The sequence below is a fragment of the Pseudorasbora parva genome, chromosome 9 (genome assembly GCF_024679245.1).
Source record: "Pseudorasbora parva isolate DD20220531a chromosome 9, ASM2467924v1, whole genome shotgun sequence".
NCBI classification, from domain to species: domain Eukaryota; kingdom Metazoa; phylum Chordata; class Actinopteri; order Cypriniformes; family Gobionidae; genus Pseudorasbora; species Pseudorasbora parva.
In genome coordinates, this window is record NC_090180.1 from 14,644,635 (window position 1) to 14,663,813 (window position 19,179).

At 38.3% G+C, this 19,179-nt stretch overlaps 1 protein-coding gene across 9 annotated transcripts in view; it reads left to right on the top strand.

Moving 5' to 3' along the window:
* ptprfb (protein tyrosine phosphatase receptor type Fb) overlaps positions 1-19,179 on the top strand; it is a 262,848-nt gene that overhangs the window by 229,521 nt on the left and 14,148 nt on the right. For all 9 annotated transcript variants that reach the window (XM_067454042.1, XM_067454046.1, XM_067454045.1 and 6 more), the window contains 4 exons: positions 2,412-2,524; positions 7,380-7,477; positions 16,010-16,133; positions 16,271-16,446. In XM_067454042.1, the coding sequence (XP_067310143.1) occupies positions 2,412-2,524; positions 7,380-7,477; positions 16,010-16,133; positions 16,271-16,446 (511 nt within the window). The remainder of the gene's footprint in view (positions 1-2,411; positions 2,525-7,379; positions 7,478-16,009; positions 16,134-16,270; positions 16,447-19,179) is intronic.

Genomic DNA, 19,179 nt, shown 5'->3' on the forward strand with positions numbered 1-19,179 from the left:
CGCAGCAAACAGGAGAGGTAGGTACCTTTAGATCATGGCCATGGTTTTCATTTCAGAAGTGTCATCTGTCTCACTCTTCACAGGCTGCAGGGTCTGCAGGTGTGGCCGCTCATGTTACTGTTCATTATTATGTAGTTTTGAATGACTATCAGTTTGGTTGGTCCAAAACAAGATGTTGGCTGTAATTGCCTTTCTAAATAAAGATTGACAGAAGTTCACCCTCTCACCCTGCTGTCCTTGAAAAGCTCCAGTCCATTGGGTTTACGTCGTTACAGTGCTGCATGCTTGCTGTTGTGATCGTGATGTTTAATTTTTGGGGATGTTTTTTGCCGTGCTGTTCGTGTTGATCCCTCACCTCCTCCTGAAGGTCACTCAGACTGAGTGTGTGCAGTCAGCCTTTCTGCTGTCTCACCTGAGCCCTGAATGGCCCATTGTAAAGGAAATGCCAGCCTGGCGGCTGCCGAAATAGAAATGTTCTCGTCTTCAAAGCTGACATTTCCCTCCACCGAACTATTCTGTTTCTTTTTTTTCCCCTTTCCTCCTTACTTGCTAATGTACAAAATATCTCTCTAATGCACACACGCTGTCTCCCAGAACAAAATGTCCATTTTCTGTTCTTTTTATCTTCTGCGTTTTATTCTGAACCCAGTACAAATGGATCCTTTTAGCCTATGGTGTATATGTATTAACTCCAAACTGAATAATAATTGGCTACATGTCCAGCGCTCCAGTGATTAGCGATGCCGCGCGCCTGGCTCTGTTAAGTGGCATATGCCGAAGACCCTTCGGCCTGCCTCTCTGGTGTCAGCCTCATTTGAGCTCTTCAGGCTTTATGAAAACTACCAAACTGTGCTCAGAACTTTACAAATTGAATGCAGTGAAATGTGAAATTTCCCATGCAGTTGGCTCTCCAATTTTGGTTGGGGATTTGTGTCCATGTGTCTGAGGATGGGTTTCCACTGACAGATGTTCTGTGTCTCCGTGTGTGCGTGTTTGTGTGTGCGCGACAGCTTTACCTGCTGGAAGAGCGCACTCGGGAGTGCAGGTGCTACAGTGGCGTAATTACCGGTGTTGTGCCATCCAGCTGATGTGCTAATTACCTAGTCGCCTTGTTTTCCCCACAAACAAGAGCGTCGCACCCTGAATATTTAGTGAGCTTGCTAACAGAATCGAGCGTGGCGCTGAACAAACACGCTATTTGGCTTTTATTTCGGATCGTCATGACCCCTTCTCATCCCAAAGGGAAATCCTAATGTGCTCTAAAAGCAGAGAAGCTTAAACAGGAAATGAGGCTCGTGCTTTTTAGACTGATTATTGTGTTGTCTTAAAGATCTTGTGAAAACGAATTTGGAGTTTTGTGACTTGTAGTTGACCTCTATTAGCTTTGAGGTCATCTGTATGCTAGTGTATTACTAAAAGTTTAAAAATGAACATATATATATATATATATATATATATATATATATATATATATATATATATATATATATATATATATACATATATATATATATATATATATATATATATATATATATATATATATATATATATATACATATATATATATATATATATACATATATATATATATATATATATATATATATATATATATATATATATATACATATATATATATATATATATATATATATATATATATATATATATATATATATATTCATTTTTAAACTTTTAGTAATACACTAGCATACAGATGACCTCAAAGCTAATAGAGGTCAACTACAAGTCACAAAACTCCAAATCATATATATTTACCCAGCTATGCATATCATATTCCAGAAAAACTAACCAAAAATGTACAGTATTACATTACATTATGTAAGATATTATACTACTTTAGTTTAATATACAATACTAGTAGTGTTTAAAGGTTGGTAAAATACGTCTCTTTTTTTTTTGCATTTATTTGTTTATTTTAAGCAAAAACTCCCTTAATTTTGAGTTATTTTGACCCCAAAAAAGACAATAGTTTTTGCTTGTCTAGTAAATGCTTCTTGGTGTAAGAATTTTTAGATGTTTGGACTAGAAACAAGACATTGACAACTCAACATTTTTTAACGCCACTTTGAAACATCCTTGCTTTATAACAGTATACTTTTTTTCATAATCGTTCTGACCCCAAACTTTTTAACAGTATTGAATAATACCATCATTATGAGTTTTTAACACAGGGCACAAAATGTGACTCCACAAGGGTGTTTATGGAGATGCTAATCTCCACATTTCACTGTCCCATCCCTCAAAACTATTAATTTGATGTTGTTTTCAACAACAAAACATTTATTGTGGAATCTTTTGAATCAGCAGGCCATCCTCTGTTGGTCAGGCTGTCATGGCCTGAATGAACCAACACTACTCATGCTGACTCCATTTTGTTCTTACAGGAAAAGGGCATCCCCCCTACCTAAAGATGATCACTCTAGTGGTGTGAAGGATTGTCTTCTGGCCAACTCGTCTGATCCTGTAGAAATGAGGAGACTCAACTACCAGACACCAGGTAACACATCGGACACCATATGTAGACATGCACTACCAGTCTGCCAGAAGCCATGTGTTCTCCACCATATGCACGTGTACACTTTTCCAATGACTCACAGTGTGTGATATTTGAGATAATCACCATATGCACAATACACAAATTCAGTCTTACATACACAATGCATACACATCATCCATTGTGCTATATCATCTGTATCTTGTTTAGTAACCCTGATATTATTTTCTCGGTGCACAAACACGCGTCGGCATATGCCACCGAATGTGTCATTTAGCATAAACAGGACGTGTATGCGCACACACACACACTGACTGAACTGTCAGTGTGTCTTTGTAGTCAGAACAATCTGTCACTGCCGTGGGTATCTTTAAAAATCTTCATGGCCCGCCCAGCCCACCACACTCGTGAAGAGACGAGAGAGGAGGAGATTTCGGTCATAGCACTGCATCCGAAACCCTGATAAAAGTTCTATTTAATGTTATATATTTGAGCTGCACGATTAATCGCACGATTAATAATTCTCAAAGTAACTTGATGCTTCATATAAAGACTGTATCAGTTACATGTTACACCAGTAGTTGACAACAAGTGGCTGTTAAAAAAAATTATTTGTCATTGAATCATTCTTTCAAGAGATTTGTTCAAAAACGCAGATCCATCCTGTAATGAAACAGGTGAAGTCTTTATGAGTGAGTCATTGAATCATTTATTCAAGAGATTTGTTCAAAAACGCAGATCCATCCTGTAATTAAACAAGTGAAGTCTTTATGGGTGAGTCATTGAATCATTTATTCAAGTGATTCGTAAAAAAAAACGCAGATTCATCCTCTAATGAAACAAGTGAAGTCTCTATGAGTGAATCATTGAATCTTTTATGTTTTAAATGATCAATCCGAATGAATTCAATATATATTTTTAAATAGACTGCCGCAATTAACAATTTGTCAGAACCTTTTAAATTACAATGTGGGAGAATTGTGATCTCAGAACAAAAAAATTGTGATTCTCATAATCGTGCAGCTCTATTTAGTAGCTGTTTCATTTTAGAATAGTTTAAGGTGTTTTTGTGTTTAATTAACATCTTTGTGCGAAAACAGATGTTTTATGACTTTGTTCAGTGTGAATATACTGAATAAACGGTAGGTGTAGGAAAGCATAATGAGGCGCTAGGCTTCATATTGCATTTAAGGTACTGTTTGTCTTTTGGTGGCTCTGAATTCGGCTGTTTATAGCAGTATCTCCACTCACTGCCTCATCTCCTTGGAGTGTCTTATATGGACTCATTTCACCCAAAGGCCTCTTGCTCTCTTTCAACCCCTCTTTGTTAATTAGCCTTCCTGCTTTCCATTCCCAAGGTGAATGAGAGGCAGATCTGTGACGCTAAGAGAAAATGTCAGGCCAGCCTCTCTCTCCTCTAATAGCTGAGTGGTGGCAGTCGAGCCAGGTTATTACAGACCCTTTCAGTCCTGAAGAGCGCATAATTACCGCAGGCAAAACAGCCATACAGCTCTCTTACCGTGAATCCCCGCTGCCACAGCCAGCGTTTTCATATGGCAGCAGAGTGGCGACAAGCGTACTTCACATTTCAACATTTGATTCAATTTTCAAACACAGGATTGAGTTGTTTTTTTTGTTGTTTATAAGTACGTATTATATGGCGGTATATTAATATAGGGTTTTTTCTTCAACCACAGGTACTTTATGTCATCAGGGTATTTTGTCATTATAACTTTTTTTTCCATTTTGTTATATCAAGGTTACATTCTTTGAAACGTATTATGCCTTTTAATTTGGCTACTTTATAAAAAAAATAAAAAAAGCCTTTAAAGTTTTAACCCTTCTTAAAATATTAAAATCCATCGTAAAAATATAAATTGTGAAACTTTGAAAACAAGGTTTATGTAACATGGTTTAAAGGGTTAGTTCACCCAAAAATGAAAATGTTATGTTTATCTGCTTACCCCCAGGGCATCCAAGACGTAGGTGTGTTTGTTTCTTCAGTAGAACACAAATGAAGATTTTTAACCCGTTGCTCATATAATGCATGTCAATGGGGTGTATTTCTATTAGAGTAAAAAACACACAGACATACGTATCCATATTTAACACAGCGGCTCTTGGTGACACATTGATGTCTTAAGACACGAAAAGATCAGTTTGTTTGAGAAACCGAACGGTATTTATATAATTTTTTTCCTCAAATACAACACCGTGTACAAAAGCCGTGAGCGCACCATTACTTCCGGGAAGTGAGGTCAAATGTATGGCGATATCTCAATACGGCGATAAAAGATACGGCGTATCTCAATGGGATACAAGCGCAGAAGTGATCTCTTGCTCATATCAGTTATCGTGTAATTTGACCTCACTTACAGGCAATGATGGTGCGCTCGCGGCTTTTGTACATGCTGTTGAATTTTAGGTAAAAAATTATATAAATACCGTTCGGTTTCTCACCCTACCGATCAATTTGTGTCTGTCCAAGAGCCAATGTGTTTAATATGGATTCGTATATCTGTGTTTTTTAGTGACTCTCATAGAAAAGCAACCAATTGACAAGCAACAGAGTTAAAAATCTAGTGGCATAAAAAAAAAATCTAGAAAAATTTAGTGGCGGAAACGTGCTTCCATATGCCTAGGGGTAAGCATATAAACGTCAGATTTTAATTTTTTGGGTGAACTATCACTTTAAATATTGTGTTGTGGCGTAATTTTCATCACAACTAACAATTTGGCTAATATGATCCACAGTTGGATAGACATAATGAAACAGAAAAATCAAGGTAATAAATATTACTTAAAGGAACTGTATGTAAGAAATGTATTTTTAATGAATCATAAAATGGCCCTGATATGTTAAAAAAACATGTTAATATCAAATACAAATATCACTGACAGCAGTAGTCCGGCCAGAATATTGTCATTTAAAAGTTGTTGTTGCAGCCCTCAACTGATGTTGATGTTGACATGTTGTGTTTTGGCCTGAAGCGCCACCCACCATCTATCGAGCAATCACAAAGTCAGTAGTGTTTCTGCATCCGGGTTGCCAGCTCTGCTCTAGTTACCACAGCTGCAGCTACAAACATTTCTGCTGGACCCTGCAGCCAATCTGGCAACCTCGAGTCAGGGGGAGGGGGAGAGGGGAGACACCGCTCTACAGTCATTTGAAAGTGATTGCAGTACCATTTTTGGCCACAATCTTACATACACTTCCTTTAAGAATAGAAGATTTCTGTTTGAAAACATGATTTAATTATGTGGATTTAGCATACATAACATGCTACCTATAGAAATAGCCTAAGACAAAGGCAAGACAAAAGAGTTGGCCATTGCATTCCTAAAATGCAATTAAAAAATAATTTCCCGTTGATGTGATGAAAATTGTATTGTGGTAGAAATGTTAATAATGTTTCAACAACAAAAAAAGATTAGTGTGTAAATGAATGATGTGGAAAAAAGTTTGAAAAACACCCATATCTGAGACAAGAATTGCTTTTGTTGTACCTGTATTAACTGCAGGAGGTTTTTTTTTTTTTATGTACAGCACACACATGCCCGTATTATCAAACTTCATTTGCTGCCATTGTCTTATATGTAGCAGTAAGGTGTCCAGTCCCCTATCCATACGTTTCTGGTTTACATTTTCACTTTAACGACCTTGGACATTCATTTTGATTCCAGGCCTCTTGTAATCTGCCTTTCCCTGCTTTGCATGCTGGGTTGTAGCTCTTCGCTGCCTAATTAAGTTGCTGTTTAACAAGTGCTGTATTCACTTAATGTGCTCATGGTGCAGCTTATTGCACCATTAGCCTCTAAAAATATTTAGAATACCTTGTGTCTCATTTGTGTGATAGAAAACAATTGTAATTATATGTATATGGCAAATATTTTTGTTATATAAAATATGATGGCCCGTGTCTGAATATATGTACTTTCCTGCTGCTGAGTATGCAAAAAAAAAACTGTCAAATAAATAGGATATCTGAAGACTAAGTATTCAGGATATAGTATCCAGGGATAATCAGGCAGAAAGTTGTTCCTAACATTACTTTGTCACCTATGGTGATCCCTCAAGGAGCTTGGACATCTTCCTCCATCTTCTACTAAGTAGTTTCCAGCTTACACCACTGACACACTAAATGAACATGCACTCCTACGTGCATACACAGTATTTTGCCACACATGACTGACATTTTAGTAAAGAAATACAAAGATGTGTCCGCATTCTGATGGACCCAAGGACACAGCAAATCATGTTTTTGGCATCACATCAGTGCGGTTGATTAAGAAAGTGGCCCCTGATCCTGCCGCCCACTGTCTCGCTGTAACGGCTGCATGAAGTAGCTGGCAGGGGGCTCGTCCATATATTACTGTGCTCACTGTAGGCATAATGAACTCATAATGGGAAATCATACCCAACCATGTCCCATTAAGCATCTCTGTCTTGCTCATTCATCCTCAACCACTGGAATCCTAATGACAGATCCTCTCTATTACAAACCCCTCTCAAACATCACGCAAGCTGAGCATTTCTTCAGATCCAGCTGAGCATGTAGCCTTGATACATCCACAGGCGCTGACAGTGGCAGAGAAATGTTTTTTGGCAGCAAGCTGACCCCCCCAGACAAGAAATCCACAGCGTAGCTGGGGTATAGACGTAAGAGGGCACAACATATGTCAGCACAAATCTCGCAGAGGGATCATGTCACATCAAGGTGCTAGAAGAACCTTTTTGTGTCGTGCCCTCCTCAACTCAAAACTGACAGACTCGCTCCACGCCGCAATGGTACAATGCATCAGGTGTGATACTCTGGGATGGGCTCATCACTTCTTGTTGTCTTACTTTCTATTTTAGGAATGAGAGAACATCCTCCTATATCTGTCTGTGAGTTGGCGGACCACATCGAGCGACTCAAGGCCAATGATGCCCTCCGCTTTTCCCAGGAGTATGAGGTAGGACAGTAGTTTAAACTCATTCGACTGGTGCAGCTCAAAAATTTAGTATTGAAAATATGACTTACGGTTTTAGATTCTCTAGGAAAGGGGTAACAAACCCTGCTCCTGGAGAACCAGTTTCCTGCAGAATTTAGCTCCAATGCAGGGTTGGAACTGAAGTCCACATGAAAGTGGTCCTCCAGGAGCAGGGTTGGCTACCTTTGCTCTAAGACTGTTGTGGTAATGTTGGAGTTTTACTACATAGTTTTGAGCAGAGGTGCCCAATCCTGTTCCTGGAGATCTACCTCACAGTTCAGCCCTAATCAAGCACACCTGAACCAACTAAATAAGATCAGACAGTTGCAGAAAAGGACTCCTAAAGCCTATTCAGACGGTAATTGATTCTTGTGGGGTCGTAAGGTATTTTCATCATTTAAAGGGGCTAGTCTGTGATTTTATTGCCGTCCGAATCCAGAATGTCAGTGTTTTTCTCCCACCACCCGCGTAAAAATCCACGGTCGAATCACCTACTGTTTTTTGACAAACAGTAAGGTCGTGTGGTGATTTAATTATTCTCCGAATCCACATCTCTGAGTTTTCAAGAAGAGATCGCTTCAAAATTCACTGCTTATATGCTTTTTGACCACTGTGGAGCACCGTATCGTTGCGTTTCCCTGTAATTTGGATGCATTTTAAAGATCTATACACTTTTATTATTACTGAAATGCTGGAAAGTATTTACAAGAATAATCTTTCATTACCGTTCAAAAGAGAAAGAAAAGAAAAGCACATAAACATTTGAAATGAGCCGCTATTAAGGCAGTAATTCATGTTATATAGGTTACATTTGCAGCATTGTATTAATTTATTTCCACTCATTTCCACCTTTTTTAAATTATATATTCCTATTTTTAAACAGGTGATTTAAATAGTTAAATAATTCCTATTGTTAAATTAAATAGGCCTATGATTTTATTCTTATTATTCCAAGCCTATGACATTTTTACAGCAGACAGTCATTAGACTGACCATGTGAGTATATTCACAGGTGCACAGGATGACAAAACTCGCTCCTCCACCGGGAATAAATCCCCATCCGAATGCACAAGTTTTATCACTGAGGTGGCATGCAAATGTATTTTCACAGACGTCCACATGAGAAACAATTACCATCAGTATAGGGCTTTAGACAGAATTTGGCACCCCTGGTTTTTAACTATTTCATTGCCTTTAAAGGATCTTTCAGCAGCCGTCAGTTCTCACCTCAGTTTTAAAAAATGCTATAAAAGTTGGCGTGGTTAAGCTGCGGAGTGGAGGAGGATGAGGGGGGACTAAATCAGAAGCCATTGCTCTGTCAGTCAGTTTTATTTCACACTCAGTCAAATCATCAAAGTTTCTTAAAAATATATAATTACGCAACACAATATACACAATAACACAAATACATAAAGTACATATCCTGTGCCAGCTGTCATTTATTGCACAAATAAACGCACAGCCATTCGCATGTTCTCTGAATAGAAAATATATACGAACATGCTGTTGCGTCTGATTACTTTTGAGACTTATTTTGCAGTGTTTTATGAGCCGTTTGATCAGTTAATAGGTCGTAAAGAGCAGTTACACTCAGTGTGGATGAATCACATTTGTTTCGATGATTACTGAGGAGAACTTATGCAACGCAGAAACTCTTACAAAGCCAAAACAAACACTCGTTTTTGATCCATTAATGCATCACTCGCTTACTGAATGCGATCTTACTCTTTGAAGCGCCTGTCAATCAACGCATGCCGCTGTGTTAAGCAAGGCATTTTCTCATAGGATAAGGAAACACAGACTCAAGAATAATTATGAGACACAGATGAGTCATCACCGTTCTATAGTACGAGAAAACATCACATTCTGTACAAAGATTCATTTAAACCCAGAAGTTGAACATAGCGCAAAAAGGTTTAAAACGAACTAGTTTTCCTACGATCAAAACGAATAGACGTTAACCTTGACTTCTACGGTGCTCATAACAATCATAACTCAAATCTCAGAAAATTTGGTTTAGGGTTTCATGACCCCTTTAAGTTCCACGGGAAGGCTGATTGATGAAGATGAGCTACAGTATCCAACTGTATCAGGTTGGATCTCTCATTGTTAGTAGCCATAACTGTTCATTTTGTTTCTTCGCCAATGGTCCCTTCAACTCGTGTTGCTAGAAATTGTCAACTCTCAAATAAAAATGCATGGTATCTCATCATTTAACTGAGAGAAAATATTGTGCAGAAAGTTTGCTATTGTGTCTGTAAAGGTCACAATTAGGACACCTTTCTACCTTATTCCAAAAGTTTTTATAATAGTACCTTCCCAGGAAGCAATAGCTGTCATTTCACAGTCTCGGTTAACTATAGACCCCATGTAGTCGGGCTATGGGTAACCCACTTCTAGCTAAAATAACCTTGATTTTGTTTACAGGTCCTTTTTGCTTAAATGACTTGCGAGAGGTTTAATATTCTATCATGGAAGCAAAGTCAAAAGTGATTGCAAGGTGTTTAGTTTCTATTCTTTAACATGTTCATGCTCTAGGTGATTATTCTTGGGATTTGGTTTGACGTCTCTTAAATGTTCACCAACAGCCCAAATTTTGCCTCATCTTTTGATCTTTTAAACGCAAAATTGATTGCTGGGTAGGACTGCTACCTTAAGGGTACATATTACTACTCTAAAGTACTAATAAAGTACTTAAACACACTTTTTAACTTGGCCTAGAGAAAGTACAAAAATGTTCTTTTTAGAGTACGACAAAGGTAGAATATTTAAAAAACAATTTTGACAGTGTATGTCGAAGCTTGTCACTGCCAGTCTGAATGCCCTTTAAGAAACTGCCGAAACTCAGCAAAACTTCAGCCTATGTTTTTAGGAACTTTTTAATATCAAGCAGTGGGTTTCCAATGTTTCATCTGATTTGGCATTTTATTGCTATTTGTGTTACTTTTGTGAAGTTTGATGTGTGTTTACAGTTTTTTAAGCAATTTCCTCACTCACTTTGCACACTTTGGTGTTATCTAATAGCTCCTCCCGCCATCTGCGGTTAGCATGCCCGCATCCAGGGTTATGACATCTGCTCAGATAGGCAGATGTTAATTTCTCCGTGATCTCTCTCACTCTACAGGCTCTGTCGCATCTTGTAAGCCTGTTAAACCTTGCTAAGAGCGATATTTAACATGCCTGTCAGACGTCACCCTGAAGGTGTGGAATTATTAAAAGATCAGACGATGTTGGCCCAAAATGTGCATCCTTGAAGTAGGGGTTTAGGTTTTGATAAACACACGTTGTGAATGTAATACAGATTAGTCCTAAACATTGCAATATACCAGTTCAAGATGTTTTCGAGTGAGGTAGTTGTCGATTTGCCAACGTCACGCACTTCTCTTTCTTTCATTTGTTCTTTTGTTCTCCTTGTCTCACTTTGGTCTCTTTTTTTTTCATCAGTCGTATTTATAGCAAAACTGCAATTAAAACTTCAACCTCCCACCAACGAAACCCTCTTTTCTGTAATTACAAGTGTGTGTGAAAAAAAAAAAAAAAAGACGACAAGGACTTTGTCTTTTTATAGACCTTATTTTATTTTATCTTTATTATTTATCTTTAAAGAGGTTTAGTGAGGGACGAATCAAGCCGTTTCAACAGTCATATGTGACTAATATCTCCTCCTGCCGTTGTGGTTTTCACCACACAAGGCCTTTGTATCCAGGCGGTGCTCACAACCTGCTCTTGGCATGTCGCAATGTCATGTCCTCCTGTCAAGGAAGGCCCCCTCTCAAGGGGACAGATGGTTCCGCTTGGGCCAATGGGAGTAGCCTAGTCCAGCCAGCATGAGCAAGGCAGCGGGTCACCATCATGTTTATTGGCTCCATGTTCTACTCGATGCATCCGTTGCTCAATTTCTCTCTCTCAGTGTTTCACTTGCTTATATCTGCTAAATATATTTTTCCCTCTGCCTTGTAATCAAATGCTACTTCCTCTTGGCAAAACTGTGACCACACCATACCGGTGATCTTTATGTTAAACCGGCATGACGCCCTTGTGGCAGCTTTATTATTAACCTAAAGATGTAAAAATTGAACCCAAAAGTCTGGTGTTTTTTCAATGACTTGCGGTGCATAAACATAAACCAGAATTTGAAGAGAGTTTGTTTTCCAAAAAGCATGGACAACAAAAGCCTCCTTGGCTTTTTAGATCCCTCCTCAGGTCGACTGGTGGCAATAGCAATAGCTAACACTCCCATCAGATGCTGATTCTCACTAGTAACAAGCTTATGTTTGTCAACCCTCTAGAGCCGAAGCTTTTTATAGGAGCCGGCGCTCACCTCCCACCGCTATCATTATCCGCATCTCTCAAGCTTGTCATCTCATGTAGTGACAGCTCATATTTGTTCCCCTTGTTTGCCGAGCACTGCCATTCAGCATACCAGCTGTCTTATTCGCACATTACCTGAACTTACGTGCAAGCTTATGGCAAAGTAAATGCTCCTCCAAGATGCTTGCTGATAAACAGGCAGTGAAACACTTAGCATGTCAGATAATAGCATGACTTCAATATGGCAATTTATTCATATCATCTCTGAGATGCTGTTTACTTTTGAACTTCATATGTGGGCATTTAAAAAAACAGTTTTGCTCTGAAGAGAGTGCTTTATGGTAGTTTATTTAAAGGGTTAGTTCACCCAAAAATGAAAATGATGTCATTAGTTACTCACCCTCATGTCGTTCCAAACCCGCAAGACCTTTGTTTTATCTTTTTTTCATCAACGCGATTTATATTTCTAATGAAAACGGAGAGGTTTCTCAGCCATCCATAGGCAGCAACGTCATTGAATCTTTAAAGGCTCAGAAAGGTACACTCTGAAAATAAAGGTTCTTAAATGTTTTTTTGGCAGGGTGTATGGTTCCATGAAGAACCTTTAATATCCAAAGAACCTTTCCATTGCACAAAAGGTTCTTTGTAGTGCAAAAAGTTTCTTTAGACTATAAAATGGTTAGAAAAAAATGGTTCTTTAAAGAACCTTTCACAAAACAGTTCTTTGGGGAACCAAAAATGGTTCTTCTATGGCATCACTGTGAAACCCCATTTTTGGTTCTTACTGGCATCTTTATTTTTAAGGGTGTAGTAAAGACATTGTTCAAATAGTCCACTACAGCTGCGACGAGTACTTTTTGTGCGTAAAAAAACCACACACAAAAAAAACTGTCTTTACTACCTTTCTGGGCCTTGAAAGTTGCTGTCTATGGATGGTTCAGAAAGCTCTCGGATTTCATCAAAAAAATTGTGTTCTAAAGATGAACGAAGGTCTTGCAGGTTTGGTTTCGACATGAGTGCGAGTAATTAATGACAGAATTTTTGGGTGAACTAACCCTTTAAGAGGGTGTTTCTTGTTGAAAACAAGTGTGCATGTTTAAAAAGATCAGAGGAGGCTGATGTTATCCCAGATCAGGTGAAAGGTTGTGGAGGTTGATGGACACCGAGTCGACCAGAGACTTGTCCAGAGCAGGCAGATCAATGCTGAATAACAAGAGACCGTGCAACATTATTGAACGGCCAAGCAAGCTGCTGCATATTGCCGTCGATCGATGCTCAGATACGACCCAGTGTCATCTGAGCCGAGGAGACCTGTGACTTGAGAAGGAAAGGGAGAGCGTTACCACCCCACCTCTAGTCACTTGTGTAATCCTCTGAAGTCAGAAGGAGGAATTCAGGGTCTAGCTCCATGCAGAGTCATTAAGTGCAGAGTGAATCTTTAATTTTCTCCAGATAATTTACATTTTATTCATTTGACTTAATCAACAGTGACATGCAGGCATGTGTTTATCAGTATGTGTGCTTACTGTAATTCAAACGCATGACTCTTGGCATTCCCAGCACCTTGCTTCATTGGAACTACAGAAACATCAACTTAATTATAACCAATTCTGTATTAAAGGCACAGTATGTAACTTTCATTACATACATTACATGTAGAGCTCCGGAGCCTTTATTACGCTCGTATGCCACAGTCGGCCGTTGCCGCTGCTTTCATTTTGTTGTTTATTTTACAAATAAAGTTACGGTAGTCTCTGAACTACGTTTGATCACTTCTACTGGTCATTTTATTTTACAGTTTAAAATTGTAGGCTAATTTAGCACTGTTTTACATGGTCAAAACAATTATAATGAAAAATTGCGGTATGTGTTGAAGTTTAAGTTAACGTTACTCATGTTAAATAAATGTGCGATCGCTCGGTGGCTGGTATGAGACACTTGTTGCACATTGCAGTAAGTTAGATCGATATTAGAATATCATAATAATAAAATCTGGGTGACTTTGGTGCTATAAAAATATATTGTATAGCAGAGAAAATTCTGTATTAGTCTTACTACAAATAAAGCTAATACTGTTTTTGCTATGTTAGCGACTTTACGAAATAGCATTGTCTCTGAGACATGGTACAAACAAGTTATTCACAGTAAATCAAGAACACGAGATTCAAAAAGGGCTAACCGTGTTGAGCTATATAACAATGATTCATTTTCTGTCGATAAAATTATCCAAACAGTTGCTCTCCTGTCTAATAAAACGCATAATATATCAAAGTTGTTTCCATGGTCTCTATAAAAGTAATTCACGAGTTCGTTTACCCATATACTCTTTAGCTGATAAGGTTTAAACATATTTGGCTTGCTGTCCACGGTGGAGGGGCTCGAGGGCGCTGCTTCAACTCGAGCTTGGATTTACCCCCCCCCCCCCCCCCCCCGCTTTGCGGTTGATTGAAAGATTAGATGGATTCACGCCTCTTGAACTTGCGTTTGTGTACGTTGCTAATTGAAAGATTAGATGGGTTCACTCCTCCCGAAATTATGTTGTGAACTTCACAAATTGTAATATGACATCACTGACAGGAGACATAATGAAACAGGCCATTACACTGGTTAAAATTGTGGATTTCTCTGGATTTAAACATTCTTGGAAACATTTGGGATAATGTAAATACACAATTCAGCGACATATATAACATTGTTCTAGTGGCTTTTGGATGTTTTAATCCAAAAATCTTACATATTTGCCTTGAACCTTTTCATACGCAAGTTGTACTTTTTTTGCTTCCCCTGTATGAATGATTTATTGTGCGAATGTTAAAACGCGCTAGAGGGTGACAGAGTGCAGGCGTGTAGTTTAGACAATTCTATGCTTTTTCAAATACAAACATTCTAAAATGCAATGAACAAAAACAGGAAGTCACAAATTACTTGATAAAGGGGCTTTATTTATTGTGCGTTTGTTTGTTTATTGAGTGATTCATTCTTGCCACCATAGACATCAATGTGTAGATACAATTTGTTCTTCTATCATTTTTTTTATAATTTGTGGTAGTAGTAGTAGTAGTAGTAGTGCTGTTGTTAGTGTTATTCTTATTCGTATTAACCTGAAAAAATGTAATGACAGCAATTAATCAGTGTCATCTAAAAAAAAAAAAAAGTTTATTTATGTATTTTTGTCACCATATTATGAGGCATACATACATTTTGATTGTGTTTTTATTGTTTGATGTTTGTAACATTATCAACAATGGTATCAGAAATTATGCTTCCTTAGCTCAAATCGCACAATATATAAATGTGATGAAGTCTCCTGTTTATTTATTTTTTTTTAGTGGAGAAAAAATTATGTCTGTGAAAATGCCTCATAATGGCTGTAACATGAGCATGACCTCCCAAAAATGTGTACACGGCAGATAACTGACCTAAAAGGCCTCGCCTTTTAATGTTTGTTACCCATTCAGGGCATCACCTCATGCAAGCCGCCAGTGATATATGCAGGGTTTTCCTCCAGATGTGTTCATCTGTCCACTCTCTTTAGAGCTTCCTGTCTGTCTCCATAAATCCACACTCTCCCTGTTGGGTCTGGTATTCCTCAATTCCTCCCATTGCTCTTCCCTCGTCGCTCCTGTCAGCGGGCACAAAACCAAGCGCAGACATGAAGTCCACGTGGACAGCAGTAATCCATTAGTCCAGGCTGAGTGTCTGAATGCTGAATGTAATCTTTAGCATCAAAGCCATATGCCCGAATGAGCTGAGGTACAGACGTACTGCGTCAGTGCTACTATTATCGGAGTCCCCTACAGTGATCCTGTTTGAATTACGGTGTCAGTGAACACTGAGCCATCTGTTGGTCGCTTGTGATAACATAGATGAACTTGCTGCTATTAGAGGGCAGATGATCACTAGTAAGGGAACAAAACTGCAATGTACCCACAAAGGGATCCAAATTACCACTCTTGAGCTTTGCCAGTCCATCAGTTCTAACAACCCCTGGTGGCGAAGTCATCTCTGGTTCTTGCGGATCTCCGTTCAAAACATCGGGTTGCTATAGAAACAAAGCCTCTCTTGCTGAAGTGATGCTAGTTCAAATTTACCCCTGCGGCACTCTGTGGTATCAAGCTTCAAACAAGGTGCCTCAAAAGACTGAACAGATTTCTCTCTCTCTTTCTTCCTCCCTCTCTTTGTCCTCTCATCTCTCCCCTGCAGTCCATTGATCCAGGCCAGCAGTTCACATGGGAGAACTCCAACCTGGAGGTCAACAAGCCAAAGAACCGTTATGCCAACGTTATCGCTTACGACCACTCGAGAGTTGTTCTCACCCCCGTGGATGGTAAAAGTCAAACAAATGTGTTGACCTTTAACATTTCATTATGGTGACAGATGTGTGTATGCTTAGGGAAAGCATGCAATTAGCACAAATACTGGCACAAGTGGGCCAGCAGTTAATTGTCGTCTCTCTCTCTATAGGTGTTCCAGGTAGCGACTACATCAATGCCAACTACATTGACGGCTACCGTAAGCAGAACGCCTACATTGCCACACAGGGCCCTCTTCCTGAGACTCTGAGCGACTTCTGGAGGATGGTTTGGGAGCAGAGAGCCAGTACCATCGTCATGATGACCAGACTGGAAGAGAAATCCAGGGTGAGTACCAGGGGCATACGGCAGGACACAGTGATAAACTTATCAGCTACATAAAAAATAAATCAATAATTAAGACTTTAAATAATATATTTTTTCAAATTTTATATATATTAGTTCACAGAAAAAATAATTTGAAAAAATATATTATTCAAAGTCTTAAGTCCTAAGAGTCTTAAAGGACAACTCCGATGAGAAATGAAACTAGGGGTAATTAACAGATGGTTACCGAGTAGATCGTTCTCTGGGATGCGTTTTCATGAAAATCGAATGTAAAGAGTTTTATCTTTAAAAACAGATTAGCTTATAACACTAGTCTATGGGGCACACAGTAGTGAAATTTAATCACTAGTTAATACCACTAACAAGGCTAAAAATAGCCTCACACTAACACAGTAGCATAATGAGGGTCCCAACATGCAAACCGAAGCATTGAGAACTTTGTAAGTGTACAAACAGTTTAATAAGAAGATACTTTATAAAGACAGTACATTACGCGATCACGGACAGGCGCCATCTTGGAAAACAGTCTCGACTCATCGAGCGACGAGCGCTCTGCTAAGTGATGAACTGTTACTTGGAATCTCATATGGTCCGTTGTTTCCGGAAGAAAACACTGAAAGCAACAGAGAAAATAAATTAATAAAACTAAAAATGTCCATGTTATTACATTTCACAAACTTAATTCCTATCGACCAGCTCACTTAGAACAGCGCTCGTAGATCGATTCGTCGAGACTGTTTTTCGAGATGGTGCCTGTCCGTGAACGCGTAAGGCACTATGTTTATAAAGTATCTTCTTATTAAACTGTTTGTACTCTTACAAAGTTCTCAATGCTTCGGTTTGCATGTAGGGACCCTCATTATGCTACTGTGTTAGTGTGAGGCTATTTTGAGCCTTGTTAGTGGTATTAAGTAGCGATTTAATTTTACCAACCTGTGTCTACCCTGTGCCCCATAGACAAGCATTATAAGCTAATCTGTTTTTAGAGATTAAACTCTTTACATTCGATTTTCAAGAAAACGCATCCCAGAGAACGATCTACTCGGTAGCCATCTGTTAATTACCCCTAGGGTCATTTCTCACCGGAGTTGTCCTTTAAAAAAAAACATCCTTGATTCTGTTTTGGTAAAGTTTTGAATAAAGTGTCTCATGCTCACAAAGGCTGTATTTATTTTTTAATTAATTTTAATTAATTATTATTAATTTTGCAAAATATTATTGGGATTTAAAATTAAAATAAAAATCTATTTAAATATCTTTAACTTGATTTAAATGTATTCCTGTGATGATTTCAGTTCTCAGTGTCACCATCAACATCACCAACATCCTTTAAAAAACATTCTAATATGCTGATTTGATGCTCAAAAACATTTATTATTATTATTATTATTATTATCATAAATGTTGAAAACAGTTAATATGTGGATACCATGATACATTTTTTTCAGGATACTTTGACAAATAGAAAGATCAAATAAACAGCATTTATTTAAAATGCTAAAGACATTTTAAAACATCATTTTACAAAATATGCCTGTCACTTTGGATAAATGTAATGTGTCCTTCCTCAATAAAAGTATTCATATTTTTTTAAGTGTACAGAGTACATAAAAAGCCATGTACAAAGAATGCATTTTTCTAGGTGTGAGGTTCCCTTCAAAATGGTAGCATGAGTTCCTACCCAACCGCAGTAAATATAGTACGAAAATAAAAGATAAAATACCATTGCCATCCTTTATACTGGATGACACAGTAAAATGGTTCACGACTCTCTTGGTGCTGTAAAACATCCGCCTGTGCTTGGCATTAAAGGGACCTGCGTTCCTATGATTCCAATCACTATGTGGGCTTTTAGCACGCTGTTTTGCCGGGCTCAACGGAGGGCCAGTGCTACCCATTGTTTGGTGAGGGGAGCGAGTCCGTCAACTAGTTTTCTGTTCTGCTCAAATGTCATATCTGACAGCACATAACCTGTAATTCCGCCCCCTGGAGAATTTGTGCACTCAGGTTTTTGTTGATGGATGGGAGGTCAGATGGAAGCTAAAGAGAAAGAGACATGTGTTGGCAGAGCTAGCATGGTAAATAAGTGAGTTTTGGCAAGGCTGTGCACCCATAAAGCATTACTTCATGGGTAAAGGGCGTCCCCAAGCCCTGTGATGAAAAACCTCCAGCAGAGATAGAACAACTGACCTAGTTTTAATACTGACAGGACCTACCATGAAGAAGAAATGAAGCCTACATCATTTTCAGTTGATTTTTATCTCGGCGTAGATGATTAAATGCTATACAAAACATGCTGTTTAGGGTGAATTTCTACTGCTTTTGTCTAATTTTAAATAATATTTTCGTCCACTCTGCTCTGATGGCCTTCATAAGAGTTTGAAAGCTTTGTCCTGAAGTACATGTGTCTCACCCCTCTGCCATAACTTAATTTGTCCCACTTTATATTAGGTGGCCTTAAGTACTACTTACATCAGAAAATAAGGACAAAGTACTTACTCTGTTCATATTGTATTGCAACACACTTTTGCTGATATTAAGGTGGGATAAGGGTAAAGTTATAGACAGGCGTAGTGGTATGGTAAGTTTAAGGGTAGGTTAAGGTGTAAGGGAAGTGTCAACAGTGTAATTATTTTACAGAAATTAAAGATGTAAGTACATGCAGGTAAATGTTCAAATGTAAGTATAATATAAAAACATGTATGTACACAGTAAGTGCATTGTATCAAATGA